This window comes from Piliocolobus tephrosceles, chromosome 1 (genome assembly GCF_002776525.5).
Source record: "Piliocolobus tephrosceles isolate RC106 chromosome 1, ASM277652v3, whole genome shotgun sequence".
In the NCBI taxonomy this organism is placed as follows: Eukaryota; Metazoa; Chordata; class Mammalia; order Primates; family Cercopithecidae; genus Piliocolobus; species Piliocolobus tephrosceles.
In genome coordinates this window covers 17,264,138-17,283,514 of record NC_045434.1, presented here as the reverse complement: position 1 = coordinate 17,283,514, position 19,377 = coordinate 17,264,138, and the positions used below count along the sequence as shown (strand labels likewise).

At 49.9% G+C, this 19,377-nt stretch overlaps 2 protein-coding genes across 3 annotated transcripts in view; one reads left to right on the top strand and one right to left on the bottom strand.

The window, feature by feature from the left end:
• Positions 1-19,377, top strand: part of TRIM67 (tripartite motif containing 67) — a 53,510-nt gene that overhangs the window by 21,226 nt on the left and 12,907 nt on the right. For both annotated transcript variants that reach the window (XM_023191828.2, XM_023191827.2), the window contains 4 exons: positions 13,543-13,638; positions 16,355-16,477; positions 17,455-17,565; positions 18,647-18,806. In XM_023191828.2, coding sequence (XP_023047596.1) covers positions 13,543-13,638; positions 16,355-16,477; positions 17,455-17,565; positions 18,647-18,806 — 490 coding nt within the window. The remainder of the gene's footprint in view (positions 1-13,542; positions 13,639-16,354; positions 16,478-17,454; positions 17,566-18,646; positions 18,807-19,377) is intronic.
• LOC111526219 lies at positions 1,148-3,688 on the bottom strand. The gene is given in 4 exon segments (XM_023191829.2): positions 1,148-1,277; positions 1,279-1,352; positions 2,197-2,298; positions 3,638-3,688. Coding segments are annotated over 4 exon segments (357 nt in total).

Below are 19,377 nucleotides of genomic sequence, written 5' to 3'. Positions count from 1 at the left end.
AGTCAGTGAGCTGGGATTCAAACCCAGGCATTCTGGCTCCAAAGGCTTCCCCAAGTTTGAAGAAGCAGCATGTACAGGAATATTCTAATAGCAGGGGTCTGCTCAAGGAACTATGGAACAAACACCCATCTCTCCAGGTCTCTTTGTCTCTTTGTTCAATTTTGAATTCCAAGGAGTTGTCATCCTGCTGGCCCAGAATAGCGTGTTAACGAATCCACTGAAAACTGAAAAGGAATGTTTTTAAAAAGAGACTTTTTTCCAACCAGCAGTTTGCCAACCGGGGAGACTCAGTCTTCAGTATAAAACCAAGGCATGTCTGCCAGAACAAAGGGAAGGGCTATCTTGCATAGAAAAAGTTTCTGCTTAGATTCTAATTCCAGTTCCCACTGCATCTGAGGGATGCAAGCTTGTTCAGTTCTGATTTGCTGATGTTAAAGTTGACCACAGGTCACATTTCATGGGTCAGGTTCAGGTGGCAGAATGAGGACTTCGGCAGCAGTTGATTCTGGCAGTGTGAGCAGGAACAGACAGCTAAGAAGGCCCCAGCACTGAGCTACTGTTCGGCTTGCACAGGGCATGTATGTAACCTACAATAGGCAAATGGCTTTCAGCGCCACTCAAATTCAGACCCGGGTAGCCCCTCAGCATCCATCTCGAAGGGCTGGCTCTCTCAGGGTTCACACAGGAATGTGCCTACCTCTTGTCAGAAGGCAGTGGTACCGGAGTCCTAATTCCAGCCCCACCAGGCTGTACTCAGTGGAGAAAAAGCAACTTCTCAAAGCAAAACTGGGATACTGTTAATGGAGGATAATGGAAGGTCAACGGCAGGAAAACAATGGTCCCTGCAGCTGTCGGGGAAGCTCTCTCTGGGGTTCTCATTCTACCCAGAACCACCATGAGTAGAGTGCCAGTCCCTGAACCCAGGGCCCTCCATGCACGCTGTCATTAAACCTTGAGGCAGGTCTTTGGGGTGTGTATCATTACCCCAATTCACAGGTGAAGACACAAAATCTCACAGAGGGCAAGAAACTAGGTCACGTAAAATTAGGGTTTGAATTCAGGGCCCAACCCTGAAGCCCAGCACTCAGGGTTGCTGGATAAACACCCAGCAGTGCTCCTGAATGGGTGGCCGGCAGGTCGGGAAGGGTCAGCTTATTCTGCTCCCCGGGCCTAGGCAAGTGTGGAGCTGAGCTGGTGCCCGGACTTCCAGAGAGCGGGGCACCTCGGTCACCATCTGCTGGCACCTAAATCCGAGTTGCTGTCTCCATGGAAAATGTGCCAGCCTGCACTCCACGGCATCCATTCCCACACCTTCCACCCTTCTCAGGATTCCCAGAGCCTTTATCTGAAAACTCCCCGTGAGAAAGGAGTCTCCCCTCGCCCCTGGACCAGCTCTCCCTCCCACCCTCCTACACTGGAGGGATCTGAGAAAAGAAAAGAAAGGAAAGTCAGAAGGGGGAATGGCTCTTGTTTTCCTCATCTGAAGTGGGGAAGAACTTAAAACAGCCCAAACAAGTGGAACCCAGGAGCTCCCACCACGACGGAACCCCCAGGAAGTCTGTGTTCCAGCCCCCACTGCAGGACCGGAGAGTGAGCTGGGATGAACAGGCGGCGAGGGGAGGCCACATCAAGAGTGAGAAGTGGGATCCCTAGTAGGAGACATAGAGGATGCCTGGGGCTGCAGCGCTGGGACCTTTGCCTAGGGGAGCCCAGACGCGTCCTGCCCTTTTGCAGCTCCCCAGAGCACACGGCACGAAATCAGTGAATTCAGAAGACACGGTTGAGTGGCCGTTCTGCACAGGCTCTGTACTAGGGACACAAAGATGATTGAACAGCTCACTCTGGAGGTCCTGATCTAGTGAGGGACACAGTCAAGTAGATAAGTGACTAAGACCTCAGACAGATGGTGGCGAGGGCCACAGTCGGAGGTAAGCGAGAGGTGATGGCAGAACAGAGAAGATGGACCACACAAATTCATGGAGTCTGCGGGAAGACTTCATGGAAAAGGAGGATTTGAGCTGGACGTGGGCAAGCTGAGCTAGAACTGGAGATGGCTGTGATAAATGGTGGTGACAGCTGGGACAAGGGCGCATAACTAGGGGAGAAGAGAAGGAGGCGGGGGTCTTCTGGAAGGTAGGTGCTTGGGTTGCCGATTATCCCAGGGAAAGAGAAGGGGATGTCCCCCGTGAGCAGAACTCACTTCCCTCCTGATAGGCAGCTGGCAGACGCTTGTTGAATGAATACATCGGTGAATGGATGAAGGGCTTGACAGCCAGGCTGAGGCGCTCCCACTTTGTTCTGCATGAATCACAGCAGTGGAGACCTTGAGCCCAAAAGGCCAGAAGGAGAGACAAGAATGTGTTCTGGCAAAAACAGGATTTCTTCCTGAAGAAGGAGCGCACCTCTAGTCGGAACAGGACGGATCGGGCCTGCTCTGGATTCCTGGTTTCAGCAGCGCATCTGTGGACCTCCTTTTAGTCCCTCTCTATTCGTTTGCTAGGGTTGCCAGAACAAAGCACCACAAACTGGGTGGCTTAGAACAACAGAAATATATCATCTCACAGTTCTGGAAGCCAGAAGACTGAAATCAAGGTGTCGGCAGGGCTGTGCTGCCCCTGAAGGCTCTGGGAAGGACCTGCTCCGGCCTCTCTCAGCTCCTCATAGATCATTGGCAGCAGAACTCCAATCTTCACGTGGTGTTTTCCCTGGCACATGTCTGTCTCTATGTCCAAATCTCCCCTCTTCACAAGGACACCAGTCCTGTCTTCATAAGGACACCAGTACTAATGACCTCATTCTAACTGAATCACCTCTTCAAGTACAGTCACATTCTGACGTGCTGGGGGTTAGGACTTCAACGTTGAAATTTTGGGGGACACAATTCGGTCCATTGCCCTTCCCCTGAGGTTGATCCAGGGTACAGACTTGCATTAAGCAGTATCTCCAATCATGTGAAAATGGCCAGGCAGCCTTCCCCAGCCCAGCACTCCAGAGGCCTAAGATGAAAGCTTGGATGATGGGAAGGTGCTTCTTAGGTTGGGCAGCTTTCATCATTCTGCTGGAGGAAGGGGACGGCTTTACCCACACATCCCACAACATCCACAGCTGCCTCACCAGCGAGGCTAATGAGGATGCCCATCTCACAAGCATATGGTTCTCGACCAGGAGATCAATCTAAGTCTAAAAACAGAAAGCTGAAAGCTTCCTAGGCAAATGGTGTGACCAGGAAGTCACAGCTGTTGGTTGTTGGATCCCTCTTAATATTTTACCTGGCAAGACAGCGTTTAAGAAGATGAAGGAAAATAGCCACATGTGAGCAACAACGGGGAAGAAAGAAGATGCAGGGAAAAGACCTGCCTCCATTGGCCCCAGGTTCCCAAGCGGGGAGTAGGATTTCAGGATAAAAGGATAAGGAGGTCACCTGCCTGGCAGAGGAGTGTGCCTCAGTGGTATCCGTGCCTCCCTCAGGAGATGCTCAGAAATCAATTTCTCTGCTTACCCAGGAGCCTCTGCCTTTTAATTTTTTAAAAAATGAGTCCTTTACATTTTTCATTTATTTCTACTCTTCTGCCAACAGATGAGGGCATTTTTAACTTATTAGGCATTATTATCAGCCACAGATTAAAAAAAACAATACCTTAGCACTGAAGGGCAGATAAAAAGGTGAGAGTAATCCCCTGTGGTCCATTTCACAACCTCCTTCGTGCCCAATGATGGCGTGAAATTCTCAGTGAAGCTTTGGCTCCTGTTTTAACACACGCCCCATCTCTACTGTCTCTCAAGTGGTGTGTCAAACTGCAGGAGGCAGGGTAGGAAAGGCGGGCAGAAGGAAGCCACGTGGCTGGGTAGCCAGAGGGATAGTGGGCATACTCTCTCTGACCCACGCCAGGCACAGAGGAGCTGCTGTAGTGCTTCTGGAGAGAGACCCAGGCAGGCAGATGCTTGGTTAGGCTGTGGGAAAAGAAAGTAGCTCAGCACTCCAGAGGCCTAGGATGAAAGCTTGGCTGATGTGAAGTGACAGGAGTGTATCTATGGGATCTCCCTTCCTAGAGAAAAGCGAGTCCTGTTCTTTTGTGTTCTCTCCCAGAGGAGAGCTGCCTGCACGTCCCTGCCCTGCCAATCCATTTTTGCTTCCCACGCTCTCCCACTCTCACAGAGACATCTTTGTGAGAGCATGGTCTATGTCTGTGTCCACATAATCCCTTCCACCCCTCAATCACATTGGAACCAGTGTTACATGGCGCCATACTGCTATTCAAGGCAGTCTTGGCTGCTTCTGCCTCCCCCAGACACCCTGCTCTGTGTGGGACAGGAGCAGGAGGAGGTGGTGGTCAGTGTCTTATCCTCCCTCCACGTGTCCCCTGCAGTGCAGGGACAAAGACCAGACTGATGGCAACTTTGCTTTATCAACATTCGCAAAGTGGCTGTGGAGGCTTCCTACACAGCTGCACATTTGAAATCCTAATGAACTGGAGAGTGGGGCTTGGATCTGATGAAACTGTCATTGGCAGACAGGCAACCCTGCCTGAGCACACAGAATGCCAGGGATAGGGGTCCCCCGGAGAATAAAGATGCAGCTGGAAGATGGCAAACAGTCTCAGCCCAGCAGCCCTGCCTCTGAGGGATTTTAATGGGAAACATGGTTTTTTCCTCCTTCCATGTTGGTTGAATATCCAAAGGGCAGTGTAATGGAGTGCAAAGAGCATCGGCTTTGGATTCAGAAAAATCTGGGTTTGAGCCCTGGCTATACCACTTACTAGCTGTGTGACTTTGAGCAAATTACTTCCCCTCTCTGAGCCTGTCTGCTCTTCTGTAAAATGGTGTTAATATGGCATCTCCTTGATAGGTTATGAGGAATCAACTAAATTCGGCATGTAAAGAGCTCAGCACTTAGTAAGCTGTCGATTGTTATTGTGATTGCTATTAATGGGAAGTCACCAGTTGCTATTGATCCTGTCCCACCACAGGAGAGGAGAGGCCATCAAGTCCAGGTTGTGACTGGGTTTGGGCAGTCAGAGCTTTGCCCTGTGGCACAAAAATGACATTGTTCTCCATAAGATACACTTTTCTGGCCTCAGCGGGTGGATCTGTGTCTGGTGGATATTGATTTTCTGGGTGGATTTTACCCTGAAAACTGTCTCATGGGCCCAGCAGAAAGCTGACAATCCAGGTAGAAAGAGACCCTCAGTCAGCCACCAATTAGAGTGGGTCCTGTGTACTAGCCTCCGGGCTCTGAGCTGGGGATGCAACACTGGATAAATCCGACGTGACCTCTTTGAGTGCACAGTCCTCTGAGCAGCAGACATTGAACAGTTCTGTGACCACATGTGAAATGAGGTTTTTAAAAAACATAAATTTAATTGCCAGTCATAGCAGGCTCAATGATGGACTCCAAGGACGACGTCCATATCTTTATCCCTGGAACCCATGAATGTTACCTTATGTGGTGAAAAGTCTTTGCAAATGTGATAAATGTGATGAAGTTAAGCATCTTGAGATGGAGAGGTTATCCTGCTTTATCCTCAGCTGGTTCCAATGTCACCACAAAGGTCCTTATGAGAGGGAGACAGGAGGATCAGAGTTAATCATAAGAGGTGAGGATGGAAGCAAGATGTCTTAATCTTCAGGATGTTGTAACGAAATACCACAGACAGGGGGGCTGATAAACAACAGGAATATACTTCTCACAGTTCTGGAGGCTGGGAAGTCCAAGATCAGTGCCTAGCAGATGTGGTGCCCGACAGGACCTTTTTCTTGATTCATAGATGGCACCTTCTCACTGTGTCCTCACTCTGGGGCCTGTTTCATAAGGACACTAATCCCCTTCATGGGGGCTCCACCCTCATGACCTCACCACCTCCCAAAGTCCCCACTGCCTGATACCACCTCTCCTGGGCTTAGGATTCAACATACGAATTTGGGGGAGATGCAAACATTCAGACCATAGCACAAGAGGTTGAGCGATGTCAGGAAGGGGCCACAAGCCAAGGAATGTGGGTGATCTCTACAAGCCAGAAAAGGCATGGAAGAGGATTCTCCCTTACAGCCTCCAGAAGGAACCAGCCCTGCCCATACCTTGATTTTAGGCTTGTAAGACACATTTTGGACTTCTGACCTCTAGAACCATAAGATGATAAATTTGTGTTGATTTAGGTCACGAGGTTTATGGCAGCTTGTCACAGCAGTGACAAGAAACTAATGTCCCATAGGAACACATGACAGAGTGAGCCTGGGGATTCAGGGAAAGGCAGATCCTCCCAGAGGGTTCTCTTCTTTTGCAGTAGCCCTAGATGAAGGCAGTGGTGGCGCCTTCAAAGAGGTCTAGTCTGTGTTGACAGAGTCGTGGCAGCAGGCTCCATGTAGGGGTTCTGAGAGTTGGAGGTGGCTTTGATGCACTGAACAGAACACTGGATCAGCATCTGGAGAGCCCCATTCCAATCCCAAGTCTCCTCCTTACTGGCTTACTGACCCAAACACAGGGAGCTGCAGGGATAGGAACTGATCTTCTGAGCTGCTTTGCCTCAGGGGACCTCCCCTCAAATCTGGGCCACAGTCACTGCAGAGAGAGGCTGCCTGGGTCAACCCCTAGCTCCTAGTTCTTCTGCCAATGACCCCTTCTGTTTCAGGGGGTCCCCTTCAGCCTGTGGACCCCAGCCTAACATAGCAGGACTGCCACCCAGCATTGCTCCCTTCACAGCCAATGCTGAGCTGGCTCCTCCCTAAGTGGACTTCTACCCAGGGGCCCGCCCTCTCCCCTGTGCCTTTACCATCAATCCCTCATGCTGCATGGAGCAAAGCCTCTGTGGCCTGGATCCTCAGGGCGGGGGACTGGATCCTGGGAGCAGACTGGGAGTGGGGAAGCCAGTGGGTTGGGGAATCCAGGAGGTCTGGCTGCCACTATTTCATGGGGGAGGGGTCTGCCCAAGTCTCCCTCTCAGGACCCTGCTTTGTCCTATTCTTTCCCCATTTCCAGGGTCTCCATGTGCCCACCTCCTCCCTCTCCCATCCCTGTGAGTCACCTCCAGTGACTCCGTGGGTCACACCTTGTTTCCAGTCTCCAGGCCTGTTGCTGCATCTGCCTCAATCGCAGGGTAATCAAGGCTCCCCACCATGTTTCTGAGCCTCAGTTTAGGCTGGACACTAGAGAAGTTATATTTATTCATCATCATTTTTTTTTAAGAGATAAGATTTCACTCTGTCACCCAGGCTGGAGTGCAGTGGTACAATCAAAGCTCAAGGCAGCCTCAAACTTCTGGGCTCAAGCAATCCTCCCACCTCAGCCTCCTGAGTAGCTGGGACTACAGGTGTGTACCACCACACTCAGCTAACTTTTGTATTTTTTATAGAGACAGGGGTCTTGCTGTGTTGCTTAGGCTTGTCTAGAACTCCTGGGCTCAAGCGATCCTCCCGCCTTGGCCTCCCAAAGTGCTGGGTTTACAGGCATGAGCCACCACACCAAGCCTGGAAGTTATCTTTATTCCGGTTACTGGGCTCTTGGAGCCTAGGCCTGGCCATTGAGAGAAGACTAGAAAACAAAGCCCCTCTCCGCAGACTGGGCAAGGGGTGTTGCGATGGTGGGTGGGGGGCTTCCCCAGCTGTTGGCAGGTTGCTCAGTAAGCGAGGAGAGCAGGGCAGGGCAGAGGAATCCTCTGGTATGCAATAGAGACAGGGCATCAGGAGTGGGGGGCATCAGAAGTCCCATCTAGTGTGACTAAATGCGAACCAGGTCAGTGGTGGCAGTTAACCTAGAAATAGTTAACACCCAGAAGTCATAAAAAGCGGGTCAGTCCCCAGAGTAGGGTCAGACTGCTGGTGCCCGGGACCATATGGGGCTCCATGCCCTAGAAACAGTGGGTTAGGAGTGACCACATGGCCATTTTAATTATGCCCGGTGTGGGAGAGGATTGAGACTTGAATATCTCGGGGAGGTAGTCAGACAAAAATCTAGAGCAAAATCAGTTCACTGACACAAATATTTACGGAGCACATTCCGCATGTCGGGTACTATGCTGCCTACCATGTGGCACTCCAACATGCTCGAGGCAGAGATCTCCAGGGTGCAGTGGGGCAGCAGGGCAGGCAGCTGATGCAGCTTTCCTGGGCCACCCATCTTCAGAGAGTGAGAGGCCAGGCGAGGTGGCTAAGGCCTGTAATCCCAGTGCTTTGGGAGGCTGAGGCAGGAGGATCGCTTGAGGCCAGGTTTTTGAGGCTGCAGTGAGCTGTGATTGCACCACTGCACTCCAGCCTGGGTGGCAGAGAAGGCTCTCCAGATCTCCAGCTGTCTCTCTCTCTCTCTCTGTTTCTCTCTCTCTCTCTCCCTCTCCCTCTCTCTATCTCTCTCTCTCTCTGTGTCTGTCTTTGATACAGGGTCTCAACCTGGGCTCGAGTGATCCTCCTGCCTCAGCTTCCCAAGTAGCTGAGACTAGAGGCACACGCCGCCACACCTGGCTAATTTTTAAATTTTTTGTAGAGACGACATCTCACTATATTACCCAGTCTGGTCACACTCACTGTGGTGCCCAGGCTGGTCTCGAACTCCTGGGTTCAAGCAATCTTCCCACCCCGGCCTCCCAAAGTCCTGGGATTACAGGCTTGAGCCACTGCTCCAGACCTCCATCTCTTAAAATAATAATAATAATAATAATAATAATAATGATAATAATAATAATCCTTTGTTCTTTCACTCCAAAAACCTTTGCTCCTTTTCCACTAGAATTATCACGTCTGATTTCCACAATGCCATTCCCTGAGCGAGAAGAAGTGACTTGAGGTCATTCACACACAAAGGACTGGGTTGAAGAAAAGGACCAGTGTGTGCTTATGAGGACATCCCTCGACAGCGGTTAGCCCTCACACTGCCCATTTGGGCTCTTCCATGGCTGCAGACCAGGATTTGGGGCCCTCACATGGCTGAGCACACTGCAGGCCCCAATGTGGCTTGCATTGAGGTGACCTCACCAAGGGGGCATCAAAAGGCAGTGGAGGGAAAAATTAGATGGCAAGTCTGATGGACCTGGAAGCAGTGTCCACTGAACTGTGAGACTGTCCCCCTTTCAGTCAGGCATTAGCCAGCGGTCACAGGTCTCCTTCAAAACCACTCTGTTCTTGGGCTCCTTGCCAAGCTCCTTGGTCTTCTTGCCAAGCAGGAAGCAGGTCAGCAGGCTCTGGGGAGGGCTGGGCTCCTGGAAGGCTGGTGCTGGCTGGGGCAGAGCCATCCTGGCCCCTGGTACTGGGCAGATGGTGCATGACCCTAACTACCCTGCCTTTCAGACAGAAGCAAGCTTGCTGAGTTCCTCCAGGGAGGTGCTAGCGGCGGTGATGAATCTGCAGGGATCTACCCCATTCTTTGCACGCACCTCTAGTCAAGCAATTGTTTTGCTTTTTATTCAGCCGGGGAGCATTCTTTGAGCTCCTACTTTGTGCAGCACAGTGGGATAGAAATGTAGAGACAAAAGACAAAGTCTCTCCACTGAGAACTGTATGACAAGTGGGGGAGGTGCTAGGAACTGAATGTTTGTGTCCCTTCCAAATTCATATGTTGACGCCTAAATCTTCGATGTGCTGATATTAGGAGGTGGAGCCTTTGGGAGGTAATTAGGTTTAGATGTGCTCAGAGCTGCCTCTGATAGGATTAATGTCCTTATAAAAAGAGAAAGACACACCTGAGTTCTCTCTCAAGCTCTCTCTCTCCTCTTTGTGCACACACCAAGGAAAATCCATGCATCTTAGTCCTTTTGCATTGCCATAAAGGAATACCTGAGTCTGGGTCATTTGTAAAGAAAGGTGGTTTATGGGGCTCATGGTTCTGCAGGCTGTACAAGAAGCATGGCCCCAGCATCTGCTTCTGGTGAGGGCCTCAGGAAGTTTCCACTCACGGTGGAAGGCAAAGGGGAACAGGCATCACATGGCATCACATGGAAAGAGAGGAATCGAGAGAGAGAGGAGGGAGCTTCCAGGCTCTGTTTAACACCAGTTCTTACGGAGACTAATACGGTGAGAACTCACTAAGAAGGAGGGGAGGACGGTACCAAGACGGCATGATCTGCCCCCATGACCAAACACCTCCCACTAGGCCCCACCTCCAACACTGGGGATCAAATTTCAACATGAGATTTGATGTGGCCAAAAATACTATATCCAAACCATGGCACCCTGTGAGGACCTAACGCGGAAGAGGGCCCTCACCCAGAACCAACCGTGCTGGCATGCGGATCTCGGACTTCCAGCCTCCAGAACTCTGAGAAATCCATGTTTGTGGTTGAAGCCCCAGGTCTGTGTGTTCTGTTACTGCAGGCTGAGCTGACCAAGAGAGGAGGGGCCAGCCACAGCCCCAGGGGGTTGTGGTGGGTGACTTGGGGAGGGGTTGCTATTCTTTCCCTGTCCCTGATAAACTTCAACTTGAAAACTCCTGTCATGAAAGACACCCCCCAGGGCCTGTGAATGATGCTGACCCCTCAGCCTCCTTTTGAGGGTGAGTATCTTGGGATGGGTCGAGTTGTCCTGGGCCCTGCACCCCACTAAGGATGTGGCAAAATGAAGCCTGTCGGGGCAGAAATAATTTGCTAAAGGTTCACTGGAAGCCAAGTGTGAGGCTCGACGGGGTGAAGACACACCAACAAAGCTGGGCGTGTTCCAGAGCCTGTCACAGGTTGGAAGGTTTAGCTAGAAAGTGTAGGAAAAGGGAGAACTCCTTTTCCATTGGTGGCTGCAACACAGAGGTTACGTTCATTGGCTACAGATGACAACACACAGGCTAACATTCTATGTGCAAGATGATCAGTAAAATTTTGTGACTCAGAAACAAATGCGTCATTTTTATTTTGAGACACAGTCTCACTCTGTCACCTAGGCTGGAGCACAGTGTCATAATCATAGCTCATTGTAACCTCGACCTCCTGGACTCAAGCTGTCCTTCTGCCCCAGCCTCCCGAGTAGCTGGGACTACAAGCACACACCACTATGTCCAGCTAATTTTTAAAAATTTTTTATAGAGACAAGGTGAGGATGAAGGAGGAAAGCGGGGCCGGGGGGTGCAGCAGGGAGGTGTCTCTATGTTGCCCAGTCTGGTCTTGAACTCTTGGCCTCAAGCATTCTCCTGCCTCTGCCTCTGAATAGCTGGAATTACAGGCATGAGCTACCCCATCTGGCTTCAGTGTCCTTTTTGATGTCAGTAGGTTATGTATTAATCAGTATGTCAACACTTTGAGGAACTCACAGTAGGATTTGAGGGCCTCGGGGTAAGAGCCTTTACTCAGACACAGGATGTAAGCCATGAATCACGAGTCCCTCCCCAGGCGGTTAATCCGGAAGCCTGCCAAATGTGACCTGTAGGTTATCAGATGAGTGTCAAACCCGTGCTCTCCAGGACTAGCCACTGGCTAATCACACATGGCAGTTGAAACTTACCCTATATAATACAAAAAGTGCAGCTCCTCAGTCACTTAGCTACTTCAAGTGCTCAGTACCCACAGGCAGCGAGTGGCTACCGCCAGGGACAGAGCAGACCTGGGACGCTTCTGCCATCACTGTACATTCTATGGGATGTTTCACTGCCTAGGTGCTGGCGACAGATGGTGGTACACTGTGGGCCAGCTACAGAGGGGAGAGCCTAAACCCACTGAGGTGGGGCTGGGGGTGGTGAGGCTCATGGTGTAGGGAAAAGCTTCTCCTAGGAGCTGCACCTCCGAGGATCCTCAGCCTGAGGCTCCTGCTCTCTCTGAGCAGACAGAGCCCAGACCGTGACCTCCCCTTGTGTGCCGGTGCTCCTCGGGACCGGGCCCCCTTCCTTGTCTTTCCACCTACCCCCTGTGTCTTTTCGTGGGCTCCCTTTGCCATCTTCTCCATAGGTTTTCAGCGGAGGCTGCACTTGCACAGTCCAGGGGGATCTCAAACTGCATCAGAGGCCCCTGGAGGGCTTGGTAAAGCACAGACTCCAGGGCTTCATCCACCGCCTCTGATCAGCAGATCTGCGGTGCAGCCAGAGACGGTGCATTTCAACAAATCGCCCAGCAATGCTGATGTTGCTGGTCTGGAACCACACTTTGACAACCATTGGTGTGGTCTAAAGAATCCCATTCACTGATTCATGCATTCAACAAATATTTATTTAATGCTACCATGGGCCGGGTGCTCTTCCAGTGCCGGGATAAGCTGTGAGCCACCCAGAAAAGCCCTTGTCCTTCATTCTAGGACTTGGAGATGGACAGCAAACAAGTTTTCTAGGTTGGGTGGTGACAACTGTTAGGAGGAAGAATTATCCAGGGGAAGGCGAGAGGGCTATTGCACAAAGTTGTGGGGAAAGTCCTCACTGACATGGTGACATCTGAGCAGAGATCCGGGAGGGGACTTGGGGGAGAAGGAGACCCTGGACCTTCTGACTGCTTTGTTCTATCCTCAGCTTTTTAATGTGGAAAATGAGAGTCATGTTGAAAATCAAGGTCACAGTCTGGACCAGCGTGATGGCTCACACCTGTAATCCCAACACTTTGGGAGGCCAAGGTGGGAGGATCACTTGAGACCAGGAGTTTGAGACCAGCCTGGGCAATACAGCCTCTGAGACACCGTCTCTACTAAAAAAATGCAAAAATTAGCTGGGCACTAATTGTGTTGCATGCCTGTAGTCCCAGCTACTCAGGAGGCTGATTCAGGAGGATCACTTGAACCTGAGAGGTTGAGGCTGCAGTGAGTCATGATTAAGCTACTGCACGCTAGCCTGGGCAACAGAGTGAGACCCTGTCTCAAAAAAAAAAAAAAAAAAAAAAATCAAGGTCACGTCTACTCAATAGCTAGGTTTTAAAGACAAATTCAATTGTGTGTGTACGTGGTTTGTTACAAAGAAGCCTGGTATCAAAAGACATAGATTTGAGCTCAGCTTGCAGTTTCACCCTTGGGCCACAGCAACCGGTCCTCGTGCTTCAGAAACCTCTGCTGGCCACACCCCTCTCTGCAAGGTTAGGAGGCCCCAGGGCTAAGGGTACCAGGATAGGAGCCTGTGTGCCCCTTTACAGGATGCCATAGGATTACCAGTCCGTACACCTAGTCCAGTTCCAGGACCCACAGCCCCCTTCCTGTCTATCCCTCAGGGCAGACCAGGCCCCAGGGTTTGCACCCCAGGCCAGGAGATGACTGTGTAGGGATGGGGTGGACGGAACTTGACCTGGGGTCTGGAATGTTCATACAAGCGTGTACTGATGATGGATAGAGGGGGTCAGGCCAAGCCAAGGGCTCTATTTATCTTCTTGTCTTGCACTCTGCAAACATCAGGGGCAGACCTGTTTGCTTCAACCCATTAGTTGAGTGCTCCTTACCTCTATCCAGCTTTGGGGATGAGAAAGGAGAGTATAGGCCAATCTACCACTGCTGGAAAAATAAACAAATGTCATAGAGATCATGGATCAGTGGTGGTCCCTGCATCAATGAGAACAGCAGATGCGTGGGATCAGTCCTATCCCTTCTTAAAAACATAAGCTTTTATGATGAAGTGCAAATTTTCTGTGCCTTTCACACCTACTTTTTCTTTTTAATGTGTGATATCTTTTTCAGGCACAACTATCTCAGGCCTTAAATGGAGTTTCAGATAAGGCAAAGGAAGCAAAGGAGTTTCTGGTTCAGCTGAAGAACATACTGCAGCAGATCCAGGTGAGCACAGCTCTGATGTCAGGAGAAATACTCAGTGTGGAAAGTTTGTACATTGTGCATCATAAGAAGAAGAAAGGGGCCGGTCGCAGTGGTTCATGCCTGTAATCCCAGCACTTTGGGAGGCTGAGGCGGGTGGATCACCTGAGGTAGGGAGTTTGAGACCAGCCTGACCAACACGGAGAAACCCGTCTTTACTAAAAATACAAAAATTAGCTGGGCATGGTGGCGGGTGTCTGTAATCCCAGCTACTCTGGAGTCTGAGGCAGGAGAATCGCTGGAACCTGGGAGGCAGAGGCTGCGGTGAGCTGAGATCGTGCCATTGCACTCCAGCTTGGGCAACAAGAGCGAAAGTCTGTCTCAAAGAAAAAAAGAAGAAGAAGAAAGAAAAAGAAGAAGAAGGAGGAGGAGGAGAAGGAGAAGGAGGAGGAGAAGAAGAAGAAGAAGAAGAAGAGGAGGAGGAGGAGGAGGAAGAAGAAGAAGAAAGGAAAAGTCTTGTGGCGAGGATTTTCTCAGTGATGGACATTAGAAGGTTAATGTGTCCTATCCTATAGCCTTGGGTGCTGAAAGTATCACATACTCAACTCATTGGCACACACGCGACACTTGATACAGGAAAGGACTTTTACACAGAGCCAGTCAGAGAGAGCTGGAAAGACGTGATTTAGCACTCTACATGCCATGTCGTCCTAGGTGGCATCTGTATATAGTGCTTTTGTGGCCAAATATGCCCATGTCATCAATGCATCAAAATATAAATGCATGATTTTCTAAATAAATGTGTTTACTGAACTCTTATGCTGTGTCAGGTACTGAGCCCAGCACAGGATACAAAGATCATTGAGGCACCATCTGTGGCCTCAGGGTCTGTCTATAGGGGAGAACATGCACACACAGGTGCTCCTGTGTGAATGTGCACACGTAGAGGAACTGCTCATAAGATGAGAAATCCGTAACGCATTGACATATCTGGAGGAAGAAAAGGGACTGAGGGTCCTTGAATTCTTGTTTGTTTGGTTTTTTTTGTTTTTTGGTTTTTTGTGTTTTTTTTTTGAGACAGAGTCTCACTCTGTCACCCAGGCTGGAGTGAAGTGGCGTGATCTCGGTTCACTGCAACCTCCGCCTCCTGGGTTCATGCAATTCTCCTGCCTCAGCCTCCTGAGTAGCTGGGATTGCAGGCACCTGCCACCACGCCTGGCTAATATTTTGTATTTTTTAGTAGAGACAGGGGTTCACCATGTTGGCCAGGCTGGTCTCGAACTCCTGACCTCATGATCCACCCGCCTCACCTCCCAAAATGCTGGGATTACAGGTGTGAGCCACTGCGCCTGGCCCCTTAAATTCTTAAAAACCACCCTTCCTAACAAGTTAAGTGCAGACTTCAGCCACAAGACATTTTAAGTCATAATGTTTCCCATGTTTCACAGACACGAGATACATTAGCCTGCGGGGGCTGCCATCGCAAAACACCAGAGACTGAGTGCCTTAAGCAGCAGAAATCTATTTTCTCATAGCTCTGGAGATAAAGCATCAGCAGGGTTGGTTTCTCTTGAGGCCTCTCCACTTGGCCTGTGGATGGCCGTCTTCTCCCTGTGTCCCCACATGGTCTGACCTCTGTGCATCTGTGTCCTCATCTCTTCCTATAAGGACACCAGTTATATTGGACCAGGGTCTACCCATACAACCTCATTTTACTTAATGACCTCTTTAAAGGCCTTATCTCCAAATACAGTCATGTTCAGAGGCACTGGGAAGGGTCAGGACTTCAATGTATGAACTTGGGAAGACAAAATTCAGCTCATCACATGAGGTCTGGATCCACACTGAGACCCAGAAGGAGTTTTTTAAAAACTGAGGAAGATTTTACTGCAAGAGTACTTTTTTTTGTTTGTTTGTCTTACTTTTTTCCAATTACAAAAAGCGCAGTGGCTCACGCCTGTAATCTCAGCACTCTGGGAGGCCAAGGTGGGCGGATCACAAGGTCAGGAGATCAAGACCATCCTGGCTAACACAGTGAAACCCTATCTCTACTAAAAATACAAAAAATTAGCCAGGCATGGTGGCAGGCACCTGTAGTCCCAGCTACTTGGGAGACTGAGGCAGGAGAATGGCTTGATCTCGGGAGGCAGAGCTTGCAGTGAGCTGAGATAGCGCCACTGCACTCCAGCCTGGGTGACAGAGTAAGACTCCATCTCAAAAAAAAAAAAAAAAAGCACAAGTAGGTGTTACAGAAACTTTGGAAGGTAGGAGGTAGGGGGAAATAGACAGATAAGAAAAAGTTTGCCAATATCCCCCCATCTGAGGTGACCACTCTCAGCGCTTTGATACATATTGTTCTATTACTTTAAACACACAAACACACACACACACACACACACACACACACACACACACACAATGTATGGTATTATGCTGTGAACAGCATGTATCCTGCCTTTTTTCCTTCTTAACAGTCTCTAATGAGCATTTTCCCATGGCATTAAAAATGCCCTATGAGCAAGATCTGAATGACTACAGAATGTTCTGCCATATGGCTGTGCTGAGATTCATAGTACCTGCCTTAATTCATATAAATATTTTCTCTAATTTAACAACATTATAGAGAACTCTAGGATGAACTTCTCTGAAATATATTTTTGTCTATAGCATTCACCAGATTTTAGCATCTTCTCCCCTAAAACTCTCTGCTTCTTCCCAACCAACCCCTGACCTCTGCTAGGAAAACGGACTGGACTACGAAGCCTGCCTGGTTGCTCAGTGTGATGCCCTTGTGGATGCTTTAACGCGTCAGAAAGCCAAGCTGCTCACCAAGGTGACAAAGGAGAGGGAACACAAGTTGAAGGTAGGTACCTGGGAGACTGACACATTGAATCCCTGCCACATCCTCTGCACCTAGCGTGGGGTGGAGCACACAGTAGGCACTGGGTAAATATTGGCTAAGTGAGTGAATGAATGAGCTAATGAATGAATGAGACAAGGAAGGGATGCACCAGCTGGTTCAGTTACATTCATGTGACCTGACAGAGATGAATCAATATGCCCTGTATCTTGAGGATTTCAAGTCAGAAGCCCACCTTCTCCCTCCCTGTTTCTATCTAAGGGACTATTCTTGTTCTCATTTTGCAGAGCAGAAGTGACCAATGACAGTGACTAGCCCTGACCCTGTTCAGGTCTCCAGCTCTGTCCCCTTCTTCAGGTCCTCTCTGATAGCTCACATCCTCAACAGTCAGCAATAACATACACAGCCAGTTACCACCAAGGGAAGACGAGACTCTCCCCTCACATCACGCTGAGTCCCTGACTCAACCAGGCACCCATGAACTCTCTGAGTTGATGATGGGCTGTCACTGTTTGAGGAGCTCCATCTATGCTAGAGACATTTCATAACTGGACCAGAAAATATTACTATCAAGAAAAGCAGAAATGCATGCTGGAGATGATCCCATGGTTCATAAGTGAGGGGGCGAAGACCGTCGCATTATCCAGGGCCACGGAGAGGTCGGAAGCCAGTCAAGAAGCTGGTCACTGATTGTATGGAGAGTTCCAGATTATGCTCTTTCTCTGCATGACTGTCATGAGTTTAGAAAGGTTTCTGTGTTGGGTGTTGTAGCCCTGCTTCTTGGGAAGTGAGTCCACTTATTTCCCAGCAAAGAGGATACATGGAGCTCAGCAGCAGAGCCGAGACAGGAGTGGGTGCGAGGTGGTCAGGCCAGCGCCGCTTCTTCCAGGCTGTGTTGGCGCTAGTTCTCTGACTCTTGCCGTGGCCTGCCTGCTCTTCCTCTCAGGAGACAGTTACTTAGAGGAGTCTTTCCGTTGCAGATGGTTTGGGACCAGATCAATCACTGCACACTGAAGCTGCGTCAGTCCACCGGACTGATGGAGTACTGCCTGGAGGTGATCAAGGAGAACGACCCCTCGGGGTTCTTACAGGTGAGCCCGCCCCTGGAAGACACCAGATGGTCTTCCTCCAACTGCCCCCCTGTTCCCCAAATCAGTCCAAATTCCAGTCAAGATCCTTTCCTGGCTTGGATTGAGCAGATTCTCCTTTGCTCAGTGATTCCAGAAGACCTAGGGTCTCACCTTGGCTCTGACTCTCACTAGATGTGACCTAATTTTGCAGCACGCATGAAATGAGGAGGTGAAATGACATCATCTCTAGGGCTGAAATGCCTCACTGCAACATTTTCCCCACAAACGGGAAAGGACAGTCTTGCCAAACAAGCTGGACAGATTGCACTGGAAGAAGCAAGTTAGCAGAATCCGCATGGCCCATTATCTCGATGTGACCAGCTACCTACAGAGACAGTGCAATCTTCTCGGGGCCATCTCTCCTGATTCAGGCTGACTCAGGGTCATGAGTATCTCTCAGGAACATGGCAGTGATTCAGCCTCTGTCAGTGGGGAAAATGATGAATCCCTTTGATTATTTCCCAAGAAAGATACACGAGATCCTGGCTCGACAGGGACATGTGCAAATGTCTGATAAGCAGGACTTTCCAGCAAAGGGGAGCAGAACCATGGGTGTCATGCAGTCAAGTTTGGAGCAGAAGTTGCAGAACAACTCAGAGGAAACACACGGGCAGGGGGCAGATGTGGGCTTAGAAACTTTAGGGGTGTGGAATATGCTTTCTTTAGACACTGGGGCAAACTGCTAGTATGTTTCACTTTGCAAAGTACTAGATCTAGGAAAACAGATCTAATGAAGGATGCATTTGTATATCTAAAAAGCATCTTGTATTTCTCAACAGTGTTTGCTACACTCTCTTTAAGCAGCAAGTGCTTCTTTACATTTCATGTGATTCTGAAATATGATTGAAACAATATTTCAATGCATTTTTAGACAGCCTGTGCTGGGTGGGCAGGGGTCATTTAATCTCTGCCATGGCTCGAGAGCACAACCCTTTTCTGTCTCTGAGTCCCATGGAGACAAAGCCCCTACCTCTTCCTCACCCCTGGCTGCACAATTTTTCCTTTGCAAAGCGAAACCTTAAACTCTTTGCTCTCCTTTAAGATCTCAGATGCTCTGATCAAACGCGTCCAGGTGTCTCAGGAGCAGTGGGTCAAAGGCGCCCTGGAGCCAAAAGTGTCTGCGGAGTTTGATCTGACCTTGGACAGCGAGCCGCTGCTGCAGGCCATCCACCAGCTGGACTTCATTCAGATGAAATGTAGGGGTGAGCCGCGGTTGGCCCCAGTTCTGTCAGTGCTTCTTTCAAAAGAGGCATGCAGTCTGAGGGGCAGCTCGGTGCCATGGGGGACCTGTGATGCACAGAGTGTGGCAGGGTGGGAGAGTCGGAACACCAGAGTCACGGACCTAGGTTCAAGTCCCAGCTCAGCCCCTGACAGCCATGTGAGCTGGAGTGAGAAGCACCCAGTCAGAATCTGAGGCTTCCCATTTGTGAAAAAAAACAATCATTTGTTCATTCAGAAGTGCTTGGGGAGTGTCTACCATGTGCCAGGTACTATTCCACATGCTCAAGATGCAGTGGTGAACAAGTCTACCAACTCACAAGATTGGGCTTACACTCTCGAGCAGGAAATACACACTAAACAAATCTATAATAGAATGTTGGATGGTGGCAGGTGCTGTGAAGAGGAATCAGGGGAAGGGGCAGCAGTAGATGCCACGGGGTGAGATTTGAGGTGAGGAGGAGGAAGTGGTGGAGAAGGAGGAGGAGGTAGTGGAGGAGGAGGAGGGAGTGGAGGAGGAGGAGGGAGTGGAGGAGGAGGAGGGAGTGGAGGAGG